At 38.2% G+C, this 23,104-nt stretch overlaps 1 protein-coding gene across 8 annotated transcripts in view; it reads left to right on the top strand.

The window, feature by feature from the left end:
- The window catches only part of LOC127570584 (aromatic-L-amino-acid decarboxylase-like), a 95,430-nt gene that overhangs the window by 4,926 nt on the left and 67,400 nt on the right, over positions 1-23,104 (top strand). For all 8 annotated transcript variants that reach the window (XM_052016272.1, XM_052016271.1, XM_052016268.1 and 5 more), the window contains exons 4-5: positions 3,304-3,423; positions 19,426-19,560. In XM_052016272.1, the coding sequence (XP_051872232.1) occupies positions 3,304-3,423; positions 19,426-19,560 (255 nt within the window). The remainder of the gene's footprint in view (positions 1-3,303; positions 3,424-19,425; positions 19,561-23,104) is intronic.

Genomic DNA, 23,104 nt, shown 5'->3' with positions numbered 1-23,104 from the left:
TTGTAATTAATATCTCTGCTGTAATTTACCTTATCAACAGAGAGGACTAGAGCTGTTATTGTTTACAGTTGCTTTGATCAGGGATGGAAGCAGATCTAGTTGAATAGAGCCAGTCATTTTACTGCCATTCTGAATAAAGCATATAAAAGTGGTACCTCATGCTGCCTTTCTGCAGATTGACCATGATTTGCACAGTATAAAGTATTAATAGAGAGGTCATGACAGTGCAATTGTCAAGATGATGACATTGCACCAATGATCATATCTGCCAATCGCACTTAATTTTCCTTTTGGTTAAACAAACATTTTATTTACTCTGGCATGGCCAGTGAAGCAGCTGTGCAGCAGTTTTTATCAAGGCATTTCTTATGTTGCAGGAATTGAATTTAATAAAGTTCTAAAGAGAAATGATGTGCCTCCAACTTTATCCTTTGGAAATCTCTATTTTTGATAAATCTTACTTGGCATTGGGTGAGATATGTTCTTTGTATTTTGCTGGCACTTGGTCTCAGTATATTTACTAGATGATGCTGTAACATTAGGTAGATTAGAATATGAAAATAAACGGGTGGCAACATAGATCATGGAAAGTAGATGAAATACAACCTGTTTGCCTCCTAATTTCTGCTTAACTTAAGCTATCAAATTCAATTGTTGATAATGATCCTTGTTTGAAACTGGGCTTGAATAAAGCACACAACTAGCCCACTATTGGTATATTTCCTAGAAATGAGGATTATCCTTTTCATATTGAAGAGTGCCAGTGGGAGGGAGCAGGTACACTTGGATTCTAAAGGTGGTGAAGAATTTTGGATGGAATCCTTAATCTGTTTTCTGCTTCATGTAAATAGCGGTTTACAATCCACTCAGAGGACCGTAATCAACTGTTATTTGCCTCTGTCAGGATCTGGGGTTACTAAAGCCTTCCAGCTGGGTTTCCCTTGTTAGGATGCCTTGCATCCCTTTTTTTTCTTTTTTTCCAATGAGAATGGAGGATACACTGCACATGTTTTCCTGTTCTGCATTTTGTAACTCCTGCATTCTTTTGTTTGTGTTCTTGCTCTAACTGTTCCCATTCATTCATTGACCAGATAACCTTGTTTACAGCTTATCCCCATGGTTATCTTGGCTTTATCCTACCGGAGACAACTCCCTTCCCCAGCCTCCCTTCGGCTTAACAAGCTCCTTTTGTCTCCTTCACAGTTCTGGTGAAGGGTCTTCGACCTGAAATGTTAACTGTGTTTCTCTTCCCACAGATGCTGCCTGTCCTATTGAGTATTTCCTGCATTATTTGTTTGTATTTTAGATTTCCAGCATCTGCAGTTTTTTTCCAGTTGCATTACATTCTGAACTGAGGTGCTATTTTCCTGTTTGGATAATTACATTTCTGCCATAATTAAGTGACAATTATTACAATGCTTTCATTGGCAAAGTTTGATTTGACAATCCCCATGTAGTGACACTCATTACAAACTGAGGCACAGGTTTGGTTTCTTGACAGGCAGCTTTTTCAAGGTAAACTGGATAGCTGGTGACATCAGTTGCAGCCAAATTCCAAGTGTTGCATACTTGCTGGCAAGCACTAAGGTGAATAACTATACCTAAATGACTGAATCTCTAGAAAGTATTCCTGTATCATTGTCAATCATCAGAAGCATCCCAAAAAGAACCATCCATTCCCTCCCTAACTCTGCAAATAAATTAAGCTAGTGGAAAAGAACAAAAGCTTTTTGCTACCTCTATTCCTCATTGGCCATGTAGATGAGGGCTGGGGGAGAGAGGTTCATAAATTGCCTCTCCATTAAGTGAAAATGTACTGGATTGGATGAAGAGAGACACTCACCACGCCCCCCCCCACCCCCCACCCCAGAGAAGAAACCCCATGGCTGAGACTAGGAGACTCCGTACAACCCTCGCTCCTATTAGCTTTCATTTGCTCCATTCTTGTCCATTTACCCATGACCTGTATCTTCATCCTTTACCTTACTTTCCACTTCCTGTCCCACTCTTATTTTCATTCCTCACCCATCTCCTCCACCTGTTGTCTCATCTTTCCTGCCTTCCTTTCCACCTGCTACATCTGCTATACCCACCTTCTCCGGAGACTTGAGCTCAGAAATGTAAAGTGACATTTCGGTGCTGTTTTTAATGAATGCTGTGAGCAGGATCAGCAATCGGTAAGCGTAGGCAGGGCTGTAATTTGGATGTTTCTGTAGTTTTTTCATTACAGTACGAAAGGTGTTACACTTTCAGATGTGCAGCCTTTTGGGTGATATGTTAAATCAAGTGCTCTCAGATGGACATTACACGGTGTAACATCAAAGGAAAGTAGCAGATCTATTCCCGGAGTCCTGGTTAACATTTATATCTGAATCAACATTATGGAAATAGACTTTCTGATTCATTATCACATTGCTATTTTATGGGAGCCTGCTGTAAGTAAATCAGCTACTCTGTTTCCTACATCACAATAGCACTTGTATTTAAAAAGGGTTTCATTGGCTCTAAAGCACTTCTAGAGAACCCAGGGCAGTGACATGAGTGATCTCCCTTTTTTTTCTACCACCTCTCCCATTTTCCCTTTCACCCTCCCCACCCACCTCCCTATTCACATCCTCTTTTCATCCCCAATCTGCACCCTCCCCATCTGTCATATTCCAAGAACTAGTTTTCCTCCTACCCTCTAACTATGCTTAACTTAACAAATGTACATGTTTTGATTGCTGGATGCAATATGACAGATTAATAAGTAACTGCAAAACTTCAACCTTGCCTTTGCACTTTGGAGAGACAGTGTACCACTCTAATACTGGAGTGGTCATTTCTGCAGGGACTTGCAGGTAAAGCTGTATGACTTGATTATTAAAGTGACCTTTTCCTTGATCTGAGATTTGGCTGATGATTACAGAAGCAGTCTTTCATGGAGATTTGTTCTTCTGCACCTTTAGTCATGGTATCACATAGCACCTTTGTGAAGATATTATATTATGGCACTTCTCTCTCTTCAGTAATTCAAATAATGACCAGACTAAAATACTTTTCAAGGAATTTTCTGGCTGTTATTCCCACAACACTGATATAAATTCAGTGCAAATCTCAGTAAAATACACGGCAGATTGGGAGAACTCCAGATATTATGACTATTGGTAACGTTGTTCTTCTTGGATTCATTACATTCATTTATTTGATGCTCCTCATTAAAATACATTTTGCTTTGTTTAGTATTAGTTAAATAAAATGGTCATTAGCATGACTTAAATTTAAGGTCATTGGAGGTATGAGAACTCCTGCTTCACCCTTTAGGCTGCAAGCCCTGCATGTACAGAGTTGGAGACGGTGATGCTTGACTGGCTGGGGAAGATGCTGAACCTACCTGAAGAGTTTCTAGCTGGGACTGGGAGTGAAGGTGGTGGAGTGATACAGGTAAGAAAAGTTTCAATAAAAGACTGAAATGAATTCTATTCTGTTATAATTGCTCAAAAATTGCTGGAAAAGCAATAATGAATTAATGGAGTGTGCATCATTTGTGTGTGTATTTAATAAAAATGGAAATCTTTGGCAAAGAAGAGCTAATGCCATGAATTGTGAATTTAACATATTACTGGACTACTTTGCTATTAGCAGAAATAGGAGCTGATTGTCTATGTTAGTGACAAAAATACAAATAAATTATCACCACAAATGGAAAAACACCATGATGCTGGAGGAATTCAGCAGGCCAGTCAGCATCTGTGGAGAAAAGCAGGTGGTCAACTTTTTGGGTCAGGACTCTTCTTCAGGACTGAAGATGGGGAAAAGGGGAAGCCCAATATATAGGAGGGCAAAGCAGAGCAGTGATAGGTGAACAAAAGAGGAGTCGGGCTGGGCACAAGGTGGAGATAGGTAGATGCAGGTAAGAGATAGTGACAGGCAGATGAAGGGAGAGCAGATCCACTGGGGGATGGGTCAAAGATAAGGAGAGAAAGGGAAAAAAAAAAGTTAGGAGAGGGAAGAAGAGAAGAAGCATGGTTGGGGGGATGGGGATTACTTAAGGTGGAGGAATTCAATGTTCATGCCATTAGGCTGCAGGGTTCCAAGATGGAAAACGAGGTGTTGTTCCTCCGGTTTGTGCTTGGAATTCTCCTGGCAGTGGAGGAGGCCGAGGACTGACATGTCAGTGATGGTGTGGGAAGGGGAGTTGAAGTGACTGGCAACGGGGAGATGCAGATCGTGGTTCCGGACAGAGCACAAGTGTCTGCGAAACGGTCGCCTAGTCTGTGTTTGCTCTCACCAATGTAGAGGAGGCCACACTTGGAGTACCAAATGCAGTAGATGATATTAAGGGAGGTGCAGGTGAACCTCTCTCACCTGAAAGGACTATTTGGGTCCCTGGATGGAGGTGGCGTAGGGGCAGGTGTTGCACCTATGGCAGGGGCAGTGGAAAGTTCTCAGGGTGGGAGCAGGATGGGTGGGGGTGGGGGGGGGAGGAGTGAACAAGGGAGTCGCGGAGAGAGTGGTCCCTGCGAATGGCAGGAAGGGGTGGCAAGGGGAAGATCTGCTTGATAGTGGGGTCCTGCTGGAGATGGCGGAAGTGGCAGAGAATGATGTGTTGTATCACCACAAATATTTGGAACCAGTAATTCACGTTATAAGGATCCAGTAAGTCTGCCATTTAAAAAAAAGTTGTGTGGGCCAAGGGCAATTAGCCTAATTTCTGTTATCTGGAGATTTCAGAATCTGTAATGAACGATAGTGACAGAGCACCTGGAAAACCTTTGGCTCATCAGAGAAATCCAACATGGATTTCTTCACATAAATAGGACATTTTGAGATGTCCACATAGGAATGCACAGATGCAGAGGTCCTAACTGGTCTGACAGCTTTTTGATGGCAATGTAATAATGCTCCATATGGAGTCCAGCACTTGCACAGAGCAATCTGCTTGAACAACCTATGCCAGATAAAACCTGGTGCAGGGATTTCACTACCATTCATCACCATGAAGAAGAGTGGCTCTGAGGAATTAGGGTGAGTATTTTGGGTATTTTTTTTAATTGTTTGACTTCCTTTGAATATTTCTAAATGATTTGGTTCTTCTGAAGACTTTTTTGTGGAATCTTTCAATTTTTAATTTGTAATGTTTATATTTGTGAATGTGAAAAACAGAAACATTCAAGTTGTTTTTGATAGCTGTGACAGTCAGTTCAGAGAGGGTTGGGGGTTAGTTGGCTGTCAAGTCTTTTCTTTCCGTGGTTTCAAAGTAAGGGCTCATTCTGATCTTGTTTTACCACCATCCCTCTCCTACTTACCCCCACCCTTACTGTGTGAAGTGGCAGAGACAATGCAATAAAGTTGATGCTGATTTATATGTGAAATAAACTAGAACAGCAGATAGGGTAAGATGAGTGGAAGTCGGGAGACACTTGACTGAAGCCCAAGCACCGCCATACATCTGTTGCACTGAATAGTCTTTCTCTGTGATGCAAGTTCTATGTGAAGAATAAATGAGAGACTGGGAATTCTGCGATTAGTTCTCCAAAGCCTTTCCATTACCTGCAAGACACCTCAGATTATGCTTTATTTGCCAGAATGGGAGGAGATCAAGAAGCTTAACACCATCCAAGATAAAACTGTTTGCATGACTGGCACCTTAAAAGTTTATTCCCACTACTACTGGCAACACAAGCTCCCATGAATCATGTACAATTTGCAGTGCAGTAATTAGCTGAGGTGTCTCTGGCAACTCCTAAGCATCTAGCATCTTTATGAATAAGGTTGCCATCATGTGGATATTTGATTGCCTCCAAGCCCTACTGGTAAGTAAATATAACGTCATTCATTGCTGCTGAACCAAAAGCTAACAACACCCTACCTAACAGGACTGTGCCTGTCAGCTTGCTTTCTCACAGGCATTTAGTGATGGGCAAAAAGTGATTAAAAAGGAGGTCCCCTCCCACCAATGAACAGTTTGCTATTGCTACCCTGCGGTTATTACTCTTTACTTGACGACAGTCTCTACAATGGTGATAGTGGCAGTCAAAAATGTGCAGCATGCTGGGGCTTGCTTTTCTACCACTGTTTGAAAGAGAGACCTGCTGAAGGGGCAGCCAGTTGCTTTCATTGTGGATGTAAAAGAAAACTCGGAGGGGAAAGTGATTTGGTAGTTGGGCTCAGACTGAATTTTCTGCTGCTATCTGTTTGATTTCAGATAAGTTAATGCAGACAATTCCAGGCCTTTTTGTATGCACTGAAAGGTTGGTTGTAATTTCCTTGTGGGTCACACATGGTTAAGGTAAACTTAGACTGTGGTAATAATATTGATTTGGACAGAAGATAGGCACTTCAGGTGGTGTATGCAATAACTGTTCAAAAGCCGTGATCTTTATTTTGATTAAAAATAGCTCAAATATCACAGCCAGTGAAACATCTGTTCCATTATTTGATGTTTATCATTTGCAAATGTCATTCTCTTTCCAAGAAGCCTGTGGTTACTTGAAATTTCAGCTTGCACAAAATTATTAATTGTTTGTGATAGAAAGAAACCTTTCAACTTAATTGGAATCTGTGGAGCTGCCACTGACAATGATTTCCTGCGAGGGAGGAAATAGGCAGCATAAATCCATTTTTGTTCTGAGATGTAATTTTGATGTTAGCAAATCATGTGTTTGAATGTAATTTTGTCATCTATTGCGTCTGTCACCAGGCAGTGAGCAGATTACAGATACATTTCAGCAGGCATTTGAAAAAGCTAGGAAATGGAAAGTAAATGCATCTATTGATTTTTGATGTGAGAGAATGTGCGTCATTTTGACCATGTTTCTTCTCTATTTTGTGTCTCACCATAGCAACAATTGTCTGTACTGCGTTAGCAGTGGAGAAAAATGCATCTTAGCAACTTATTGTGAGTTTCCTCTCTCCTAGCATTGTTGTGAAAAGCTGGGTGCTCTTTGAAATGCAATGGCAATCTATTATGGCAACAATTTGCCTTTTGATTCCTGTCACTAAAGAGCATGACCTCATTTTCCCATATTGAGCTCCATTTGCCAAGTTTACACCCACTGTATTTATCTATATGCTCTTGCAGAATCACAACATCCTCATCACATTGTGCATTTCCAATTATCCTTGTGTCATTGCAAACTTTGATACCTTGCATTCTGCTCCTTCTTCCATATCATTAATATAAAGAGTAAACAATTGAAGGCCAAAAACTGATCCCTGGAATACTCCACGAGTTACATTCTTCCAACCTGAAAAAGACCTATTTATTCCAGCTCTGTTTTCTATGTGATGACCAGTTGTCAGACCATGCTAATGCACTTCCTCCAATACCATGACCTCTTACGTACCTGCTTTTTATGTGGTACCTTGTCAGATGCCTTTTGGAAATCTAGATGCACTTCATCTACAGGTTCCCCTCTATGTACTGTGCTTGTAACATCGTCAAAGAACTGAAGCAATAGAGTAATAACCACCGGGTAGCAATAGCAAACTCTGTTGATTGGTGGGAGGGGACCTCCTATTTCAGCACTTTTTGCTCATCCCTAAATGTCTGTGAGAAAGCAAGCTGACAGGCACAGTCCTGTTAGGTAGGGTGTTGCTAGGTTTTGGTTCAGCAGCAATGAAGGACATGTTATATTTACTTGCCAGTAGGGCTTGGAGGCGAATCAAATTTCCACATGATGACAACCTTATTCATAAAGATGCTAGATGCTTAGAACTGAAGCAAATTTGTTGAACATGATTAGCCTTTTATGAAAATATGTTGACTTAGTTTGACTAAATTAAGCTTTCTTAAACAATAGCTATTTCCCCTTACTTATTGACTCCAGCGTCTTGCCAACAATAGATGTTAAGCTAAGTGGCCAACAGATTCCCCCACCTTTGATCTTCCTTCCCTACTTGAACAAGGGGGTCATATTTGGTGCTCTCCAGTCCTTTGGTACCCTCCCAGAATTCAGTGAGATTTGAAAATCTCATTGGCAGGAATTCAAAATTTATCAAATCAAAAAGTTGCAATTTGGATGGAATTATTTAAAATATAAATGGATCTCTAAATTCAAATAATATTTCCCTGTCTTTAATAATTTACCATGTTTATTTTCTTCCTTTTTCAATCTTTATTAAATTTCAAATTAATAAACATAACAGTAGTAATTATACACCTGATACAGAGAGATCGGGATTACAATAATAACAGTTAAAGTATACAGACACAAAGAGTAAAATATATAATCTGAATTTCCCAATCTCTTGATAATTAAACATGAGAAAGATTTAAAAAGAAATTTGATTATATGAAAAAAACCCAAAAATAAAAAAAACAGTAACAATAAACAAAAACTAACCAAGAACTAAACAAATTGGGCTGTCATATTTCTTCAGTTAAAAGTATCATTATGTCATTAACTCCGCTCCTCTATATTTGAATAGAAGTTATTGAAAAGGATTCGGAAAAGGTCAACTTATATCATATGAAAATGCTGGATAAATGGGCTCCAAGTTTCTTCAAATTTAACCGAAGGCTCAATAGTACCACTCCTAATTTTTTCTAAGTTTAAACATGTTATAGTTTGGGAAAACCATTGGAATGTAGTAGGAGGTTTAGGATCTTTCCATTTAAATAGAATGGATCTCCTGGCTATTAATGTAACAAATGCAATCATACGACAAGCTGAAGTGGATAAATGGCCTGAATCCATCATTGGTAACCCAAAAATTGCAGTAATAGGATGAGGTTGTAAATCAATATCAAATAATATCAAAAATGTCTTTCCAATATTTTTCCAAAAGAGGGCAGGACTAAAACATATGTGTCAGGGAAGCCACCTCAGAGTTGCATCTGTCACAGCTCGTTTTTATAACCATATAAATCCTAACTTATCCTTAGACATATGGGTCCTATGAACCACCTTAAGCTGTATCAAAGAGTGTCTAGCACACATTGAAGAGGTATTAACTAATTGGAGAATTTTCTTCCATGTCTTTACAAGTAAAAGTATCTGAAGTTCTCATTCCCATTCATTCTTAATTTTATCAGATATCCCTAGACGTATTTTCATAATCAGATCATAAATTATTGCTATCAAGCCCTTCTGATAAGGGTTAAAACCTAAAATTTTTTCTGTAATTTCAATTTGATATGGTATCGAAAAAGTAGGTAAAGTAACATTTAAAAAGTTTCTAATCTGTAAATATCTAAAAAAAAGTGATCAAGGCAAGTTGTATTTATTAGACAATTGTTCAAAAGACAAGAAACAGTTATCAACGAATAGATCATGAAAACATGTTATTCCTTTCATTTTCCATAAAGAAAAAGCTAAATCAATTCTAGATAGTTGAAAGAAAAAATTGAATAGAATAGGACTTGATAAGATAAATTTATTCAATCCAAAAAATTTACGAAATTGAAACCATATTTGTATTATATGTTTAGTTATTGGATTAATCATTTGTTTATTCAATTTAGTAAGTACAAGGGGGGGGGGGGGCCGAGGCCCCTAAAATAGAAGCCAGTGAAAACCCTTGCACTGATTCACACCCGATTCACTCATCATGGACACTGAATTGCATATAAATCTTGTGTCCAAAAAATTAAATATCAAATATTAATTGCCCAATAGTAAAATCTAAAGTTAGGCAAAGCCATACCGCCATCCTTTTTTAATTTCTGTAAATATTTCTTACTTAACCTTGGATTTTTATTCTGCCATATATATGAAAAAATTTTAGAATCAATAATATCAAAGGATTTAGAGAGAACGATTGGAACCGTCTGAAATAGATACAAAAGTTTAGGTAAAATAGTCATCTTAACCACATTGATTCGACCAATCAGTGATGGGGGCAATGGAGACCATTGTTTAATTAATAGCAATTGTTTAACATGATCAATTAAGGGTAAAAAATTTAACTTGAAATTACCAAGAAGCATAAGAATTTATTTAAACACCCAAATAAGTAAAATAATCAGTCACTAATCTGAATGGTGATTGCCTATAGATTGGAACTTGCATACTTAATGGAAAAAGCTCACTCTTATTAAGATTTAATTTATAGCCAGAGAAACCACTAAACTGAGCAAGCAGTGATAATACTGCAGGGATGGATTTCTCAGGGTTAGAGAGATAAAGTAACAGGTCATCTGCATATAATGATACCTTATGCGTCCCATCTCCATGAATAATGCCAGATATGTTGGAAGAGTCATGAAGAGCAACTGCCAAGGGTTCCAAGGCAATATCAAATAATAAAGGACTTAAAGGGCAGCCCTGTCTAGTACCTCAAAAGCCTGAAAAAGGGGGCTCTCTGATTATTAGTAAGTACAGAAGCCAAAGGTGTATGATATATCAATTTAATCGCAGATATAAAATTTGGGCTAAAATTAAATTTCTCAAGCATGTTAAATATTCCCATTGGACTCTATCAAATGCCTTCTCGGCATCAAGCAAAATAACACATTCTGGAAATTTAGATGAAGGGCTATATGCAGTATTTATCAACCTCCTAATATTAAAATGCAAACACTGATATTTTTTAATAAATCCTGTCTGGTTGTCAGAAATAATCTGTGGAAGTACATTTTCCAGTTTAGTAGCCAATATTTTGGAAAAAAACTTTGGAGTCCACATTCAATAAGGAGATAGGTCTGTATTATGCACATTCAGTAGGATCTTTATCTTTTTTTAGGAATTAAAGAAATAGATGCTTCATAAAAGGATTGTGGTAATTTACCTACAGATAAGGCATCTTAAAAAATTTTTACATAACCAAGGAGAAAGAAGATCAGAAAAAAATTTTAAAAATTCTACTGTATACCCATCGAGACCAGGTGCTTTACCAGAATTCTTCGAAGAGATTGCTTTCTTTATTTCTTCCTCTGAAATGGGTGTATCTAATGTTAAATGGTAATTTCAGAATATTTAATTTCCTTAAAAATTCGTACATTAAGGTGGAATCCTCAGGAAATTCTGATTGATATAAAATTCTTGAGAAGATTTATTTTGATCATGGTCAACCGTCAAGTTACCATCTCATTTACAAACTTTAATAATCTGACATTTAGCTGAAGCAGCTTTTAGTTGGTTGGCCAATAATTTACCAGATTTATCACCGTGTATATAAAACTGACTCTTAGTTTTGAGTAATTGGTTTTCAATTGGGGATGTTAATAACAAACTGCGTTGCAATTGAAGTTCAATTCTCTTTTTATAAAGCTCCAAATTAGGAGCAATAGAGTATTTTTTTTATCAATTTCTTTAATCTTATCAACCAATATACATATTTCATTATTAGTTCATTTCTTCAATCCAACAGAGTATGAAATAATTTGACCACAAATATAGGCTTTAAAGGTATCCCATAATATCCCACTGGAAATTTCTTCCCTGGAGTTAGTTGAAAAGAAGAAGGCAATCTGTTCTTTAATAAAATTAACAAAGTTTAAATCCTGAAGCAGAGAAGAATTGAATCGCCATTGCCTGGCACCAGAAATTACGTCAGCTAGTTTGATGGTTTCAAGGGCGCATGATCAGAAATGGCGATTGCATCATACAATCAATAACAAATGGAGCTAATCGAGAGTCGATAAAGAAATAATTCTAGAGTAATTGTGATAAACATGAGAAAAGAATGAAAACTCTTTATCGTTGGGGTGTAGAAACTTCCAAACTTCTAAAATTCCAGAATCAACTAAAAAGGAATTGATAAAAATAGTGGATTTGTTTGGAAGTACCTGATTAGACGCAGACCTATCCATCGAAGGGTTCAAACAACAGTTAAAATTTCCACCCATAATCAATGTATATTCGTTTAAATTAGGAAGAGATGCAAATAAATGTTTAAAGAACTCGGGATAGTCGGCGTTAGGTGCATAAACATTAACCATGACAACTTTTTTGTTATGAAGTAAATCAGTAATTAATAAAAATCTACCGTTCGGGTCTGAAATTGTTTCGTAGTGAACAAATGAAATTGAGGAGTCTGTAAAAATAGAAGCTCCTTTCACCTTAGCTTGTGAATTAGAGTGGAATTGTTGACCTTTCCAAAACCTGAAAAAAAAATGCTGATTATTTTCCTTCCTAATATGAGTCTCCTGAGCAAAAATAATCTGAGCATTCAATCTATGGAAAACTTTAAAAATCTTCTTCCGTTTAATTGGATGGTTTAAACCATTCGTATTCCATGAAACAAAGTTGTTAATATTATCCATTTTACTTGAATAAAGCATATGACATAGAAAGGGTTAACCTTGCCGCACAGGAGACTCATTAATCAGGAAGAGGGAAAATAGTTCAAAGGGGAGCCGGATGTTACGACAATTCAGACATGTTTGTAGTTTTAGATCAGCCCAGAAAGAAAAAACTAAACTGAATAGCCCCACCCCCCACCCACAAAAGCCCACAAACTGGCCAATAGACAGCCAGAAAGCTAACTACAAATTACCTTAACCCCATCTCTCTTGATGGCAAATCTCCAAATTAAAAGGAATGCAAAACACCACCATTAGTCAAAACATTGAGATAAAAGTACCAAAAACATTCCAAACATATAGAGAAAAAACAACTTGCTGGAAAATTTTACACAGTTAAAAATTCTGAAAGGTGACATTTTAAAAAATATAGTCTTACTAATATTTCAAAGAAAAAAATCAATCACTAAATCAGATTCTTAATTATTTCAAAAATAAACAATTAAAGATAATAAAGTAAAATAATAAAAGGGAAAGAAAAGAATTAGAAGCATGATAAATATCCATATTCCAGAGCCAGACACAATAGTGTTAACAAAGGGCAAAAAAATCTCCGGACTTAAAAAGCTCAGATCCATGAACTAGTTATTGACTTGTAGACCAAATAGATATAAAAAAATAAAAGAATAGTATATTTATTGGCCATCTGAAGTCGAAAGTTGATCGTCAAGAAACTTTTCAGCTTCGTCCACGGATCTAAACCATTTACGTGATTTGTCAGGGAGAACAACCCTTAAGTGAGCTGGAAATAGCAGTGCAGGTTGAAATTTCCTTTGATAGAGCTGTGACGTGATCAGTTTAAAAAGCAACCTCTCTTTCATAATTTCTGGACTGTAATCTTCAACCGGACAAAACTTAAGATCTTTGTATTGGATAATTCCTTTACGACGTGCAATTCGAATTAAATGCTCTTTAGTATTCACATAGTGGAATCACAATATTACTGGTGGTTGTTTTTGCTCTTCGGGAGGTTTGGGTCTTAAAACTCAATGAGCACGGGACAGGCAGAAAGAACTTCAGAGCCAAACACATCCATCAAAAATTTGGAAAAGAATTCAATAGGATTACCAGTTTCAACGTTTTCATGGAGACTAATTATCTGCAGGTTTTTCCTCCGACTTCGACTTTCTAAGTCAATAATCTTCTGTCTGTACTGTTCAAGTGCTTGAGTGGTCGAAGTTAATTTCTTTTCCAATGAGTCCAATCTACGATCCCTCTGTCTGCCAGCTTCATCCAGTTCAGAAGTTAGTTTCTGTTGCTTTGCATTTTCCTGTTTAAGTGCTGTTAATCTGCCTTCAATCTCCTTTAACAACACTTCCAAAGTGGAAAATCTTTGATCGAACTTTTCATCCAGGAGTTTAGATATAGCTTCCAAAGTGAGTTGAGATTCACCAGACCCCTTGCTTTTAGCTGCTGCTTTTCCTCTGGCAGTCATTTCCAGCAGTTAAAGATCAAAATCCAAGCATATAAAAGTATTATTAATACTTTAACATAGGTAGTAAAAAGGTGGTGGAGAAAAATTAAAAAGGAAGTGGAGCAGTGCCAAGATGCGGCCTACCATGTTTATTTTATTCCATCTCAAGTACTTTGACTCTGCTTCAGAAAGCTGATAACTCCTACTTATTCTATAAACTACTAGCATGAAAAATTTCCTCAGAATTCTCTTTAATTCTATTGATACTAATCCTAAATTTCTGACTTCTCATGTAGTACATGGGAGTGTTATTGCATCTTTCAAGAACTGAGTATGCCATGTGGCATGATTTTAGATATACTGTTGCACCAGCCACTGTTGCTAGTTTTGAATTTACTGCCTTGAATTAAAGACATTTTGTAGGTAGACCTACATCTGCCATTTGCCAAAGGAAGTAGCAATACCAAAAAACTTAAACTCTACACATTCTGTGAGTTTGGGATGTTGCTCTTCAAGGAATAGCAGGTAATCAAGTGTGAAAATAATTCCCAGATGAGTTGTGAGCAAAGTACAGAACACATTTAATACAGTAAATGGGTAAATATCACTATTTTTCAATTACTTCTGAAAAATGGCTATTTTCAAGTCTCCTGATTATGAATTTAATTGTCACTGAATTGTAAGCATTTTAAATAGTTTATGTATAAAAAGGCCGTTTTAACCTTGCATACATGATTGCCAATAGCTCTATGCTCTCAGTCCAGATGAAGGGTCTTGACCCAAAACATTGACTATCCATGCCCCTCCATAGATGCTGCCTAACCTGCTGAGTTCCTCCAGTATTTTATGTGTAGCTCTTTGTGGTAGTCTTTTAATTAAGGTCTAGAAACCAGGGTAGGTGAGCAGATTACTGTTAAATTTGTTTTCCATAATCTAGTGGCTGACTCACAGACACATTGCCCTAAATATTCCAGTAGTGTGGGTTCAACACAGGAAATTAATTGGAAGGGAAGTTCTGCCTGTTATATGGTTCTGAAGTCATTAGTTTGCAGGATGGGATTCCAATGGGATTGCTAATTTCAAGAAGAAACAAGCTATTGCCAAAGAGCAAGTGATTACAGTATTAGAGTGCACACCAGAAGCTGCAAAGTATGCAGAAGCCCCATAAAATCTGGACTGGAAATATGTCCTTGGAAGTTTGTGCTAAGTGATGTAGATTTAGCAGTGAATGTAAATGTGTGTTGTATTCTGCTTCTAAATTTGGTTTAATTGATTTGTATACAGAGGCGATGCAGACAAGGGGATTATGGATATGTCTGTTTATCATCTGACCTATGGCAAATTTCTACCCCAATGTGTTTTTGGCATTTGGATAAACCGAAACCTCAAATTTAGTTTTGGGGCTTAAGAAGAGGGATGTCACCAATAATGTCCTCTCCCTCAAAAGGCATCAGTGGTCTTTGGCAAAGGCCTGGGTCTCCTTCTTTGTCTCTGAGATCAACAGTAGGAAAGGGGAATTTCAGAAAATTTGAGTGGACTTCAAGGATAGTCTCTCTTCAGAGGTGGAGCAAGAAAAGTCGATTGCATAGCAGAGGTGCAGAGATGAGCCTTTTTTTCATTAGTTGTAACACATCCATTTACTTGGAAGATATAGCCAATTCACTGGACATGTCTGCTATAGGTCTATGAACTACCCTTCTAGAAACGGTATTAAATGAAGGCTGAGGCTTACAATTAATTACTTAATGGGATCACAAATTAACATGCTTTTATTTAATGTGGTAATTGTGCTGACTGATGAGACCAGAGTATTCAAAACAATGATGTCCTAAATGTCTAAGTGCAAACTGGAGGAACAGCACCTCATTTTCTGTCTTGGAACCTTGCAGCCTAATGGCATGAACATTGAATTCTCCCACTTTAAGTAAACCCCCCCCCCCCAACCATGCTGCTTCTCTTTTTCCCTTTCCTAGCCCATCTCTTTTTTTTCTACCCCCCTTTTGTCCTCCTTACCTTTATGCCCAGCTCACCTCCCCACTTTTGTCCACCTATCACTGCTCTGCTTTTCCCTCCTATACGTATATTGGGCTTCCCCTTTTCTTATCTTCATTCTTGAAAAAGGGTCCTGACCCGAAACTTTGACTGCCTGCTTTTCTCCACGGATGCTGCCTGGCCTGCTGAGTTCCTTCAGCATCATAGTGTTTTTCAATAATGTCTCAACACTAGCTTCAGAAGGTTGAAGGGGGATCTCATTGAAACCTGCTGGATACTGAAAGGCCTGGATAGAGTGGATGTGGAGAGAATGTTTCCTTTTGTAGAAGAGACTAGGATCCAAGGGCACAGCCTCAGAATAAAGGGATGTCCCTTTTAAACTGAGATGAGGAACTTCTTCAGCCAGAGGGTGGTGAAGCTGTGGAATTCGTTGCCACAAGAGGGTTATGGAGGCTAAGTCATTGGGTGTATTTAAGGGAAAGTCTAAAGAAGATTTAAACTTTGTATTTAAGGGAAAGTTTAAAGGAGATTCAACCCCAAAAATAAAACTCTGCCATGATTGAATGGTGGAGCAAATTTGATGGGCTGAATGGTTTAATTCTGCTCCTATATATTATGGTTGTCCACAGTTCTCATATGTCTTGGCACTGGAGCCAATTCCAGTAGCCAATTAACCATACTACTTTGCAACATAGAAGGTGGTATTTGACTCATTGAGCCTACCCCTGCTCTCAGAGCAATCCCACCAGTCCCATTCCCCCACTTATTTTTCTGCAAGCTATTCTCTCTCACAGGGCCATCAACTCCAGCCTGATTCTTTTACCACCACTTGCACTATAGTTAATACACAGTAGCCAACGTACTAACTAGCATGTCTTTGGGACATGGGAGCAGCTGGGGGAAACCTATGTGATCACAGGGAGAACGTGTAAACTCGACACAGATAGCACCCTAGGTCAGGATTGAACTTGGGTCACTGGGGCAGCTACCTTTTGCTTTGTGGAGTGGCGGGAACAGACTAACTGCCACACCAATGAGGTACCTACACTGCCGTACCCTGAACTCCCACTGCCAGGCTGCAACTGCTGGATGCTCAACCCCAGTTACTCTCACAGCTGATGCTGATCTTGAGTTGTGAGAATGAAGGCGGAACCTATTGGACTCTGACCTGTCATAGACATGGATGTAGAACAGTACAACACAGGAACAGGAATTTAGGCCCACAATGTCTTTGCCAATCACAATGGCAATCTAAACTAGTTCTACTTGCCTGCACATGGTCCATATCCCTCTATTCTCTGCCTGTTCATCTGTCTGTCTAAAAGCCTCTTAAATGTTTCTGTCATATCAGCTTACACCACTTCCCTGACAGTGCTTTCCAGGCACCTACCACTCTGTTTTTAAAAGAAAGTTTGCCTCACAAATCTCCTTTAAACTTTCCCCCTCTCACATTAAACCTATGCCCTCTAGTATTTGATATTTCCACCCGAGGATAGATAGTCAAAATCTTCTTCCTCATCTATGCCTCTCATAATTTTATATGCTTCTATCAGGTCACCTCGCAGCCTCTGATGCTCCAGAGAAAACAATCCAAATTTGTCTAATCCCTCCTATAGCTAATACTCTCTAATCCATACAACATCCTGGTGAACGTCTTCTCTACCCTCCAAAACCTATGCATCCTTTATGCAATGTTTATACAACTTTTATACTCAATGCCTCAACCGATGAAGGTAAGATACCATAGGCATTCTTTACTACCCTATCTACTTGTGTTCCCACTTTCAGGGAGCTATGGACTTGGACCCCAACATTCCTCTGTAAATCATTGCTCCTAAAGGTCCTGCCACTTACTGTACACTTTCCTCTTGCATTTCGCTTTCAAAGTGCAGCACCACACATTTGTCCGGATCAAGTTACAGCTGCCATTTCTCCACCTATATTTCCAACTGATCTTGCTGTGTCCTTTGACAACTTTCCTCACTATCCACAATTCTGTCAACTTTTGTGTCATCTGCAAACTTAGTAGTCAGCCCACATACATATATAATGTGTGTGTGTGTGTATGTGTATATATATATATAGATATATATATATATATATATATATATATCTATCTAAAACACAAGCAAAAGGTCCCAGCACTGATCCCTGTGGAACACTGCTGGTCACAGACCTCCAGTCAGAATAGCACCCGTCTTCCACTGCCCTCTATCTTCCATGGACAAACCTATTTTGAATCCAATCTTCCATGTCACCGTGGATCCCATGTGCCCTAATCTTTTGTATCAGCCCACCATGAGGGGCCTTCTTGAATGCTTTACAAAGTCCCTGTATACAACATCTATCTGCTGCAAATGTCCAGGACTACAGACAACAGCCTTCGCCTCAAAACTGAGAGAAAATTTCTGGGAAGGAGAGGAATTGGGAGAGGTGGGGGAGGAGGAGTGAGAGAGAAGGTGGGAAGTGGGCGTGGGAGTACAGTGCAAGATGTACAGGAAGGGGGGATGCAGCTATCTACTTTCTCCTCTTTGCATGCTCCCTTTTCCTCTCCACACACTCTCACCCACAACATCTACATGCTCTCGCCTACCCCTTCTGTACACTTCTTACACCGCTCTGCTTGCTCTTTTCCACCATCTCATGCACACTCTTCCATGCTCACATCCACCCCTTCCAGCCACTCGCATCCATCATCCTCAAATATTTGTTCCAACTCCTGCAAGTCCCATCCTGTGTGCTTTTTATTTCTTTTGCGCATCCACCAAATGCACAGGCTCTTTTGCCCTCCCTATATACTTCTGTTTACCCTTTTCACATGCTCTTAATTTATGATCTATGAGCTCTCTTCTTTGACTCTCCTCCCCCCCCCCCCCCCCCCCCCCCCCCAATTGCAATGTATTTTCCTTTGGATCCTTAAAATAAGAATATTCTTAATTATTTAACAATCCCTGAGTAACCAACAACAAAATGCTGGAGGAACTTAGCAGGCCAGGCAGCATCTGTGGAGAAAACCAGTCAGTTAACGTTTCTGGTCAGGACCCTTCTTCAGGGTCCTGGGAAGCCCAATATATAGGGGAGAAAAACAGAGCATTGATAGGAGGACACGAGGGTGGGCACAAGGCAGTGATAGGTAGATGATCCGAAACGTTGACCTGCTCTGTTTTTTTTCCCCCCTATATATTAGACTTCCCCTTTGCCAATCTTCAGTACTGAAGAAGATTCCTGACTCAGAACGTTGACCCTCTGTTTTTCTCCATGGATGCTGCTTGGCCTGCTGAGTTCCTCCAGCATCTTGTTATTTTTTCATCTAGGTTCCAGTATCTGCAGTCTTTTGTTTCTCTATTAATAATGATTAATTCTTTTTCTGTTTATTGCCCCTACAGAAGACCAATCAAATAGTGGCATGTGCATCTTGTCTAGGAAAGCATGCTATAACGTATCATGCAAATTACACAACATCATTTTCAATATTTTCAATAATTCAAACACAAAATATGAAGTTTTTGTTTTTGAATTTTTTTATTAATCTGCAGATGCTGGAAATGAGAAATAAAAACAGAAAATGCTGTAAATACTTAGCAGGACAGGCAGCCTCTCTGGAGAGAGAAACAGAGTAATTTTGATGAAAGGTGATTGACTTGAAATATTTACTCTGGCTCTCACTCCAGAAATTTTGTCTCACCTAAAGAATACTTTCTGCCTTTTATGTTTCAATTAAAATTCCTTTTTCAATTTTGTAAAATTATACTAGTGGAACTTTTTAAAATCCATGATTTTATTTATTTAGAGCACAGCCAGTGAAAGTACACTGGTGGCACTTCTTGCAGCAAAAAGGAAGATGATTACACAAGTTCAGGCAAACAATCCTGATGTTGAAGAAAGCATGATCATGTCTAAGCTGGTGGCCTACACATCAGATCAGGTGAGCATTACTGTTGCCACTGTGTCTTTTCATTGAACTGATCTAATCAAATGTGAAGTGATCATGTTAAGCCATCTGTAAGGTGTTTAGAAATTTATAATAATGAAAACTTTTAATTAGTGACTCATGGATGGTAAGAACTCATAATATATTATGAAAAACTCTTTAATTTCTGTAATTGTTTTCTTTGTGCCCATCAGAGCAACTGATGCAGCATTGTTCTGAAGAAGGAGGTGGAATTTGTGTTTTCAAAGTTCTACAAAGAAGAAATATGAAGTTAGGCCACTTTCATGAAATATTAGGATATGGATTACGTTGGTTTGAAATTTTTTGCTGGTTCTGTCGTGGAAATGACAGAACTCTCACGTGGATAAGAATAGAAAACAGCAGAAATCCAGATTGGTTAGGATTCTGCTCTTTTTAACTGTTAAATTGCAATCGTGAAGGGACAAGAAAGTGGTAGGAGAGACAGGGTGCTGACTTTCGCATTCTTGTACATGGTGTAGTTTGGAAGCATGTTTGGAATTTTCTTATTTATTCTCGGAATTGTACAAGATCAGACTATAATCAGACTGAGCCCAGACATAGTTACTAGTCTAAGCCCAATCTGACCACATAGTCCAAAAAGGTCAGTGAAATGGAAGGAAATTGTGATCAAGGTGCCCAGATTACTAATTCATAGAAGGGGTGGAAAACTGGGGCTGCGCTCTGCTGACGTTCATTGTAAGGTCCTTGCTGGGAACACCAGATTGCAGAATAGCCTCTGGAATGAGGCACTGTAATTCAGACCATTCCAAACCATATCAAAATTTCATGAGAGATTTTTCTCAAGCTCCTTAATCTTCTAATGGAAGAAGAGATTCATAAATAAAAGATTAAACACTCCATTGTCCAAGGAGTATGCTGGAAACCTTGAAATATCAGAGGGTGTTGGGGAGCCTGGACACATCAGTGGTGGATTGGGATCAATTAAGCCATCATCAGGACTGAGGAGGTTAAAAGCAGCAGTATAGATTGGGAGTGAGGGATGGAGAACAGGAATGTTGGCATGGCTTCTGGTACAGTAAAGAGGATAGATAATTTGGTTAGTATTTTTGTATATCATCAAAGATCTGGGTTTACCACCATGTTCTGACAGCAGGTTTCCCCAGGACAACGTTCTCCTGGAAGTTCAAATTCTCCTGGAACATGTGAGGAGTTAGATCATCCCATGAGTCCAAGACATGGAAATTGATATTGTATCATAACTGGAAGTGCTTGGACAAATGATTTGACCTGTAAATGATTGCAAATGTGATTCATAGAGGGTTAAAGCAATTTTCAATCAAATAGCACTGGGGAAGCACTATGCAATCCAATTTTGAGTCCCAAAATGCATCTATATTACCTTAAATCTCTTTAATATCAGCTCTCTTTTTAAAATTTTCAACTATTGATAAAAATCTGCTCCACGTATCTTCTATAATTTCTTATTTGTTTTTGCTTGAGGTTTCCTTTCATGCCTTTCAGGTATGTTATTTCAGTTTTCATCCTTTCTACATTCAGAGACCTAGGCTAACCATGCCCTACAGGATTGGAAAATAAAAGGCACACCACCTGTGATTTCCTATCCAACAAATGCTGGATGCCTCTGTTTTTCTGATTCGTGGTGTCAGTGGGTGCAGCTCTGGGCAGCAAATTAGCATCCAGAAAACCAACCCTAATATACAAGACAATTCTATGGCATTCATATTCAGTTGCAACCCCTACCTGACCCGCCAAGCTCTCAGGACCAGTATGAAACCTGCATACATTTCTAGCCAGATGTGCACTTGATTTATTAGTCTGTTTCTCAACTACAAGGATCAATGTTTCTTTTGGTCACAATGAAGCTTCTGAATTTTGCTTAGAGCTATTTATAACTCATTTTGGATAATGTCATGAAGGGTTTAAAATCAGACCTGTCTCAAAAAATGTTAAGCATTATAGGACTTCTGGGTAAAGGGAAGAAATTTGATGTTTTTAAAGTAAGCAATGGGGTTTAATAATGTTGCTGCCTTAAACATTATGATGGTTTGTTTTTTAAGTGCACAATCTGACTAATCTCATTGTCTAATCGGCAATATACTACTTAGTTATAGTACAATAACCCATCTGTCTAGACAATTTATTGAGTTCGTATGTAAAAAAAAAATTCTCCTAATATAGTTCTTTGAAAAAACTATAGAGATTGAAAATGGGTTTTATATTTTTCAGTGGCAGACTTCATAATGATGTTATTTATAAAAATCCTAGGTTGTTTTTATATTAATCACTTGAATCAACAATTTAAGTGCTATAGGTGTAGGTAAAGACAATTATTGTTAACTGATACCTGGTTAAGACTCTTCTGAGGGGCATGTTTCAGATTGGTTGCTACTAGAGGATTCATTTCAGTTAATTTACACAAGAATCCTTGGTGTGCTAATTACATTAAGTTGAGCTATAATATATAACTACTGCTGCTTGGTAGGTAAGAAATAAAAATGATAACCTTTAAACAAGTGATGCAGGTCAGTATTTTCTTTCTGTTGGAGGATTTGCCTTAAGGCGCAAGTGACCTTTCTTATTCACTGATACAAATATGTCCAGCTCTAGACACAAAAGCAAGATCCATTGCTTGTTCTTTGTTCACCAGATTGCTTGGTTGCAATAGCTGTTTTTGTTTAAGAATACATGCATAATTTTCCCAGCTGCCCATTTTCACATATTTTTAAATTTATAATCATTTGAAAGATGGTTTGTAGTAATAAATTATAGCCAAGAATGCCATATTTCAAGAAAGAAAACATTTTGGAATAGTAATGTGCTTATGTAGTAACAATTACAGAAGAGCTTGGTATGAATCCACAAATTGTCCATGCGGTTATGAATAAAGTGGGGAGGAAGGAATTACAGTGGTCTGATTAGTCATAGAGGTAAATTAAGAGAATTGTTTAAATTAAGGCCTTGTTTAGAAATATCTTTTTCCTTGTATTGATAGTAATAACTGCATTGGTGTCCATTGATAATATGATAAATGATATTCACGTTTTAATAAAAAAAACATCAGCACAATTAAAGCAAGGGACATTAAATAAAACTTCACTTTTTTTATACATGAATTGTAAGTGCTTAACAACGTGCATGGCCTGATTTAGTGATACAATATTGACTATGTGTGCAAGAGCACATGTACATGTAAATGTGCTTCTATATTTCAATCCATAAGTATCAACAAAATGGGCCTCTTCTTTTGAAAATGATACTTTTTGCATCTGAAATCAAAATACATTACAAGTAACCATGAAAATCCTTGGGATAAGCTCTGATGCCTGCCAACACCAATTCATTAAAGTTGGTGGGTGAGCACATTACATTGATAGTACAGGGTAACACAATTCAGGGCCACGATTCACAACATCAGGTGTTGTATTGTTCCATATAGCCAGAGGTACTGGTGCTTATGCAGGCAGTTGAGGGATCAGGGTGTGGTTTGGTTTCTGAGGAATGGTAATAGCTATGTCCTTTTGACTCCTTTGCGAAT

Source organism: Pristis pectinata, chromosome 5 (assembly GCF_009764475.1).
Source record: "Pristis pectinata isolate sPriPec2 chromosome 5, sPriPec2.1.pri, whole genome shotgun sequence".
NCBI lineage: Eukaryota > Metazoa > Chordata > Chondrichthyes > Rhinopristiformes > Pristidae > Pristis > Pristis pectinata.
Note: the sequence above shows the minus strand (reverse complement) of the source record. Positions and strands in the feature narration are given on the sequence as shown.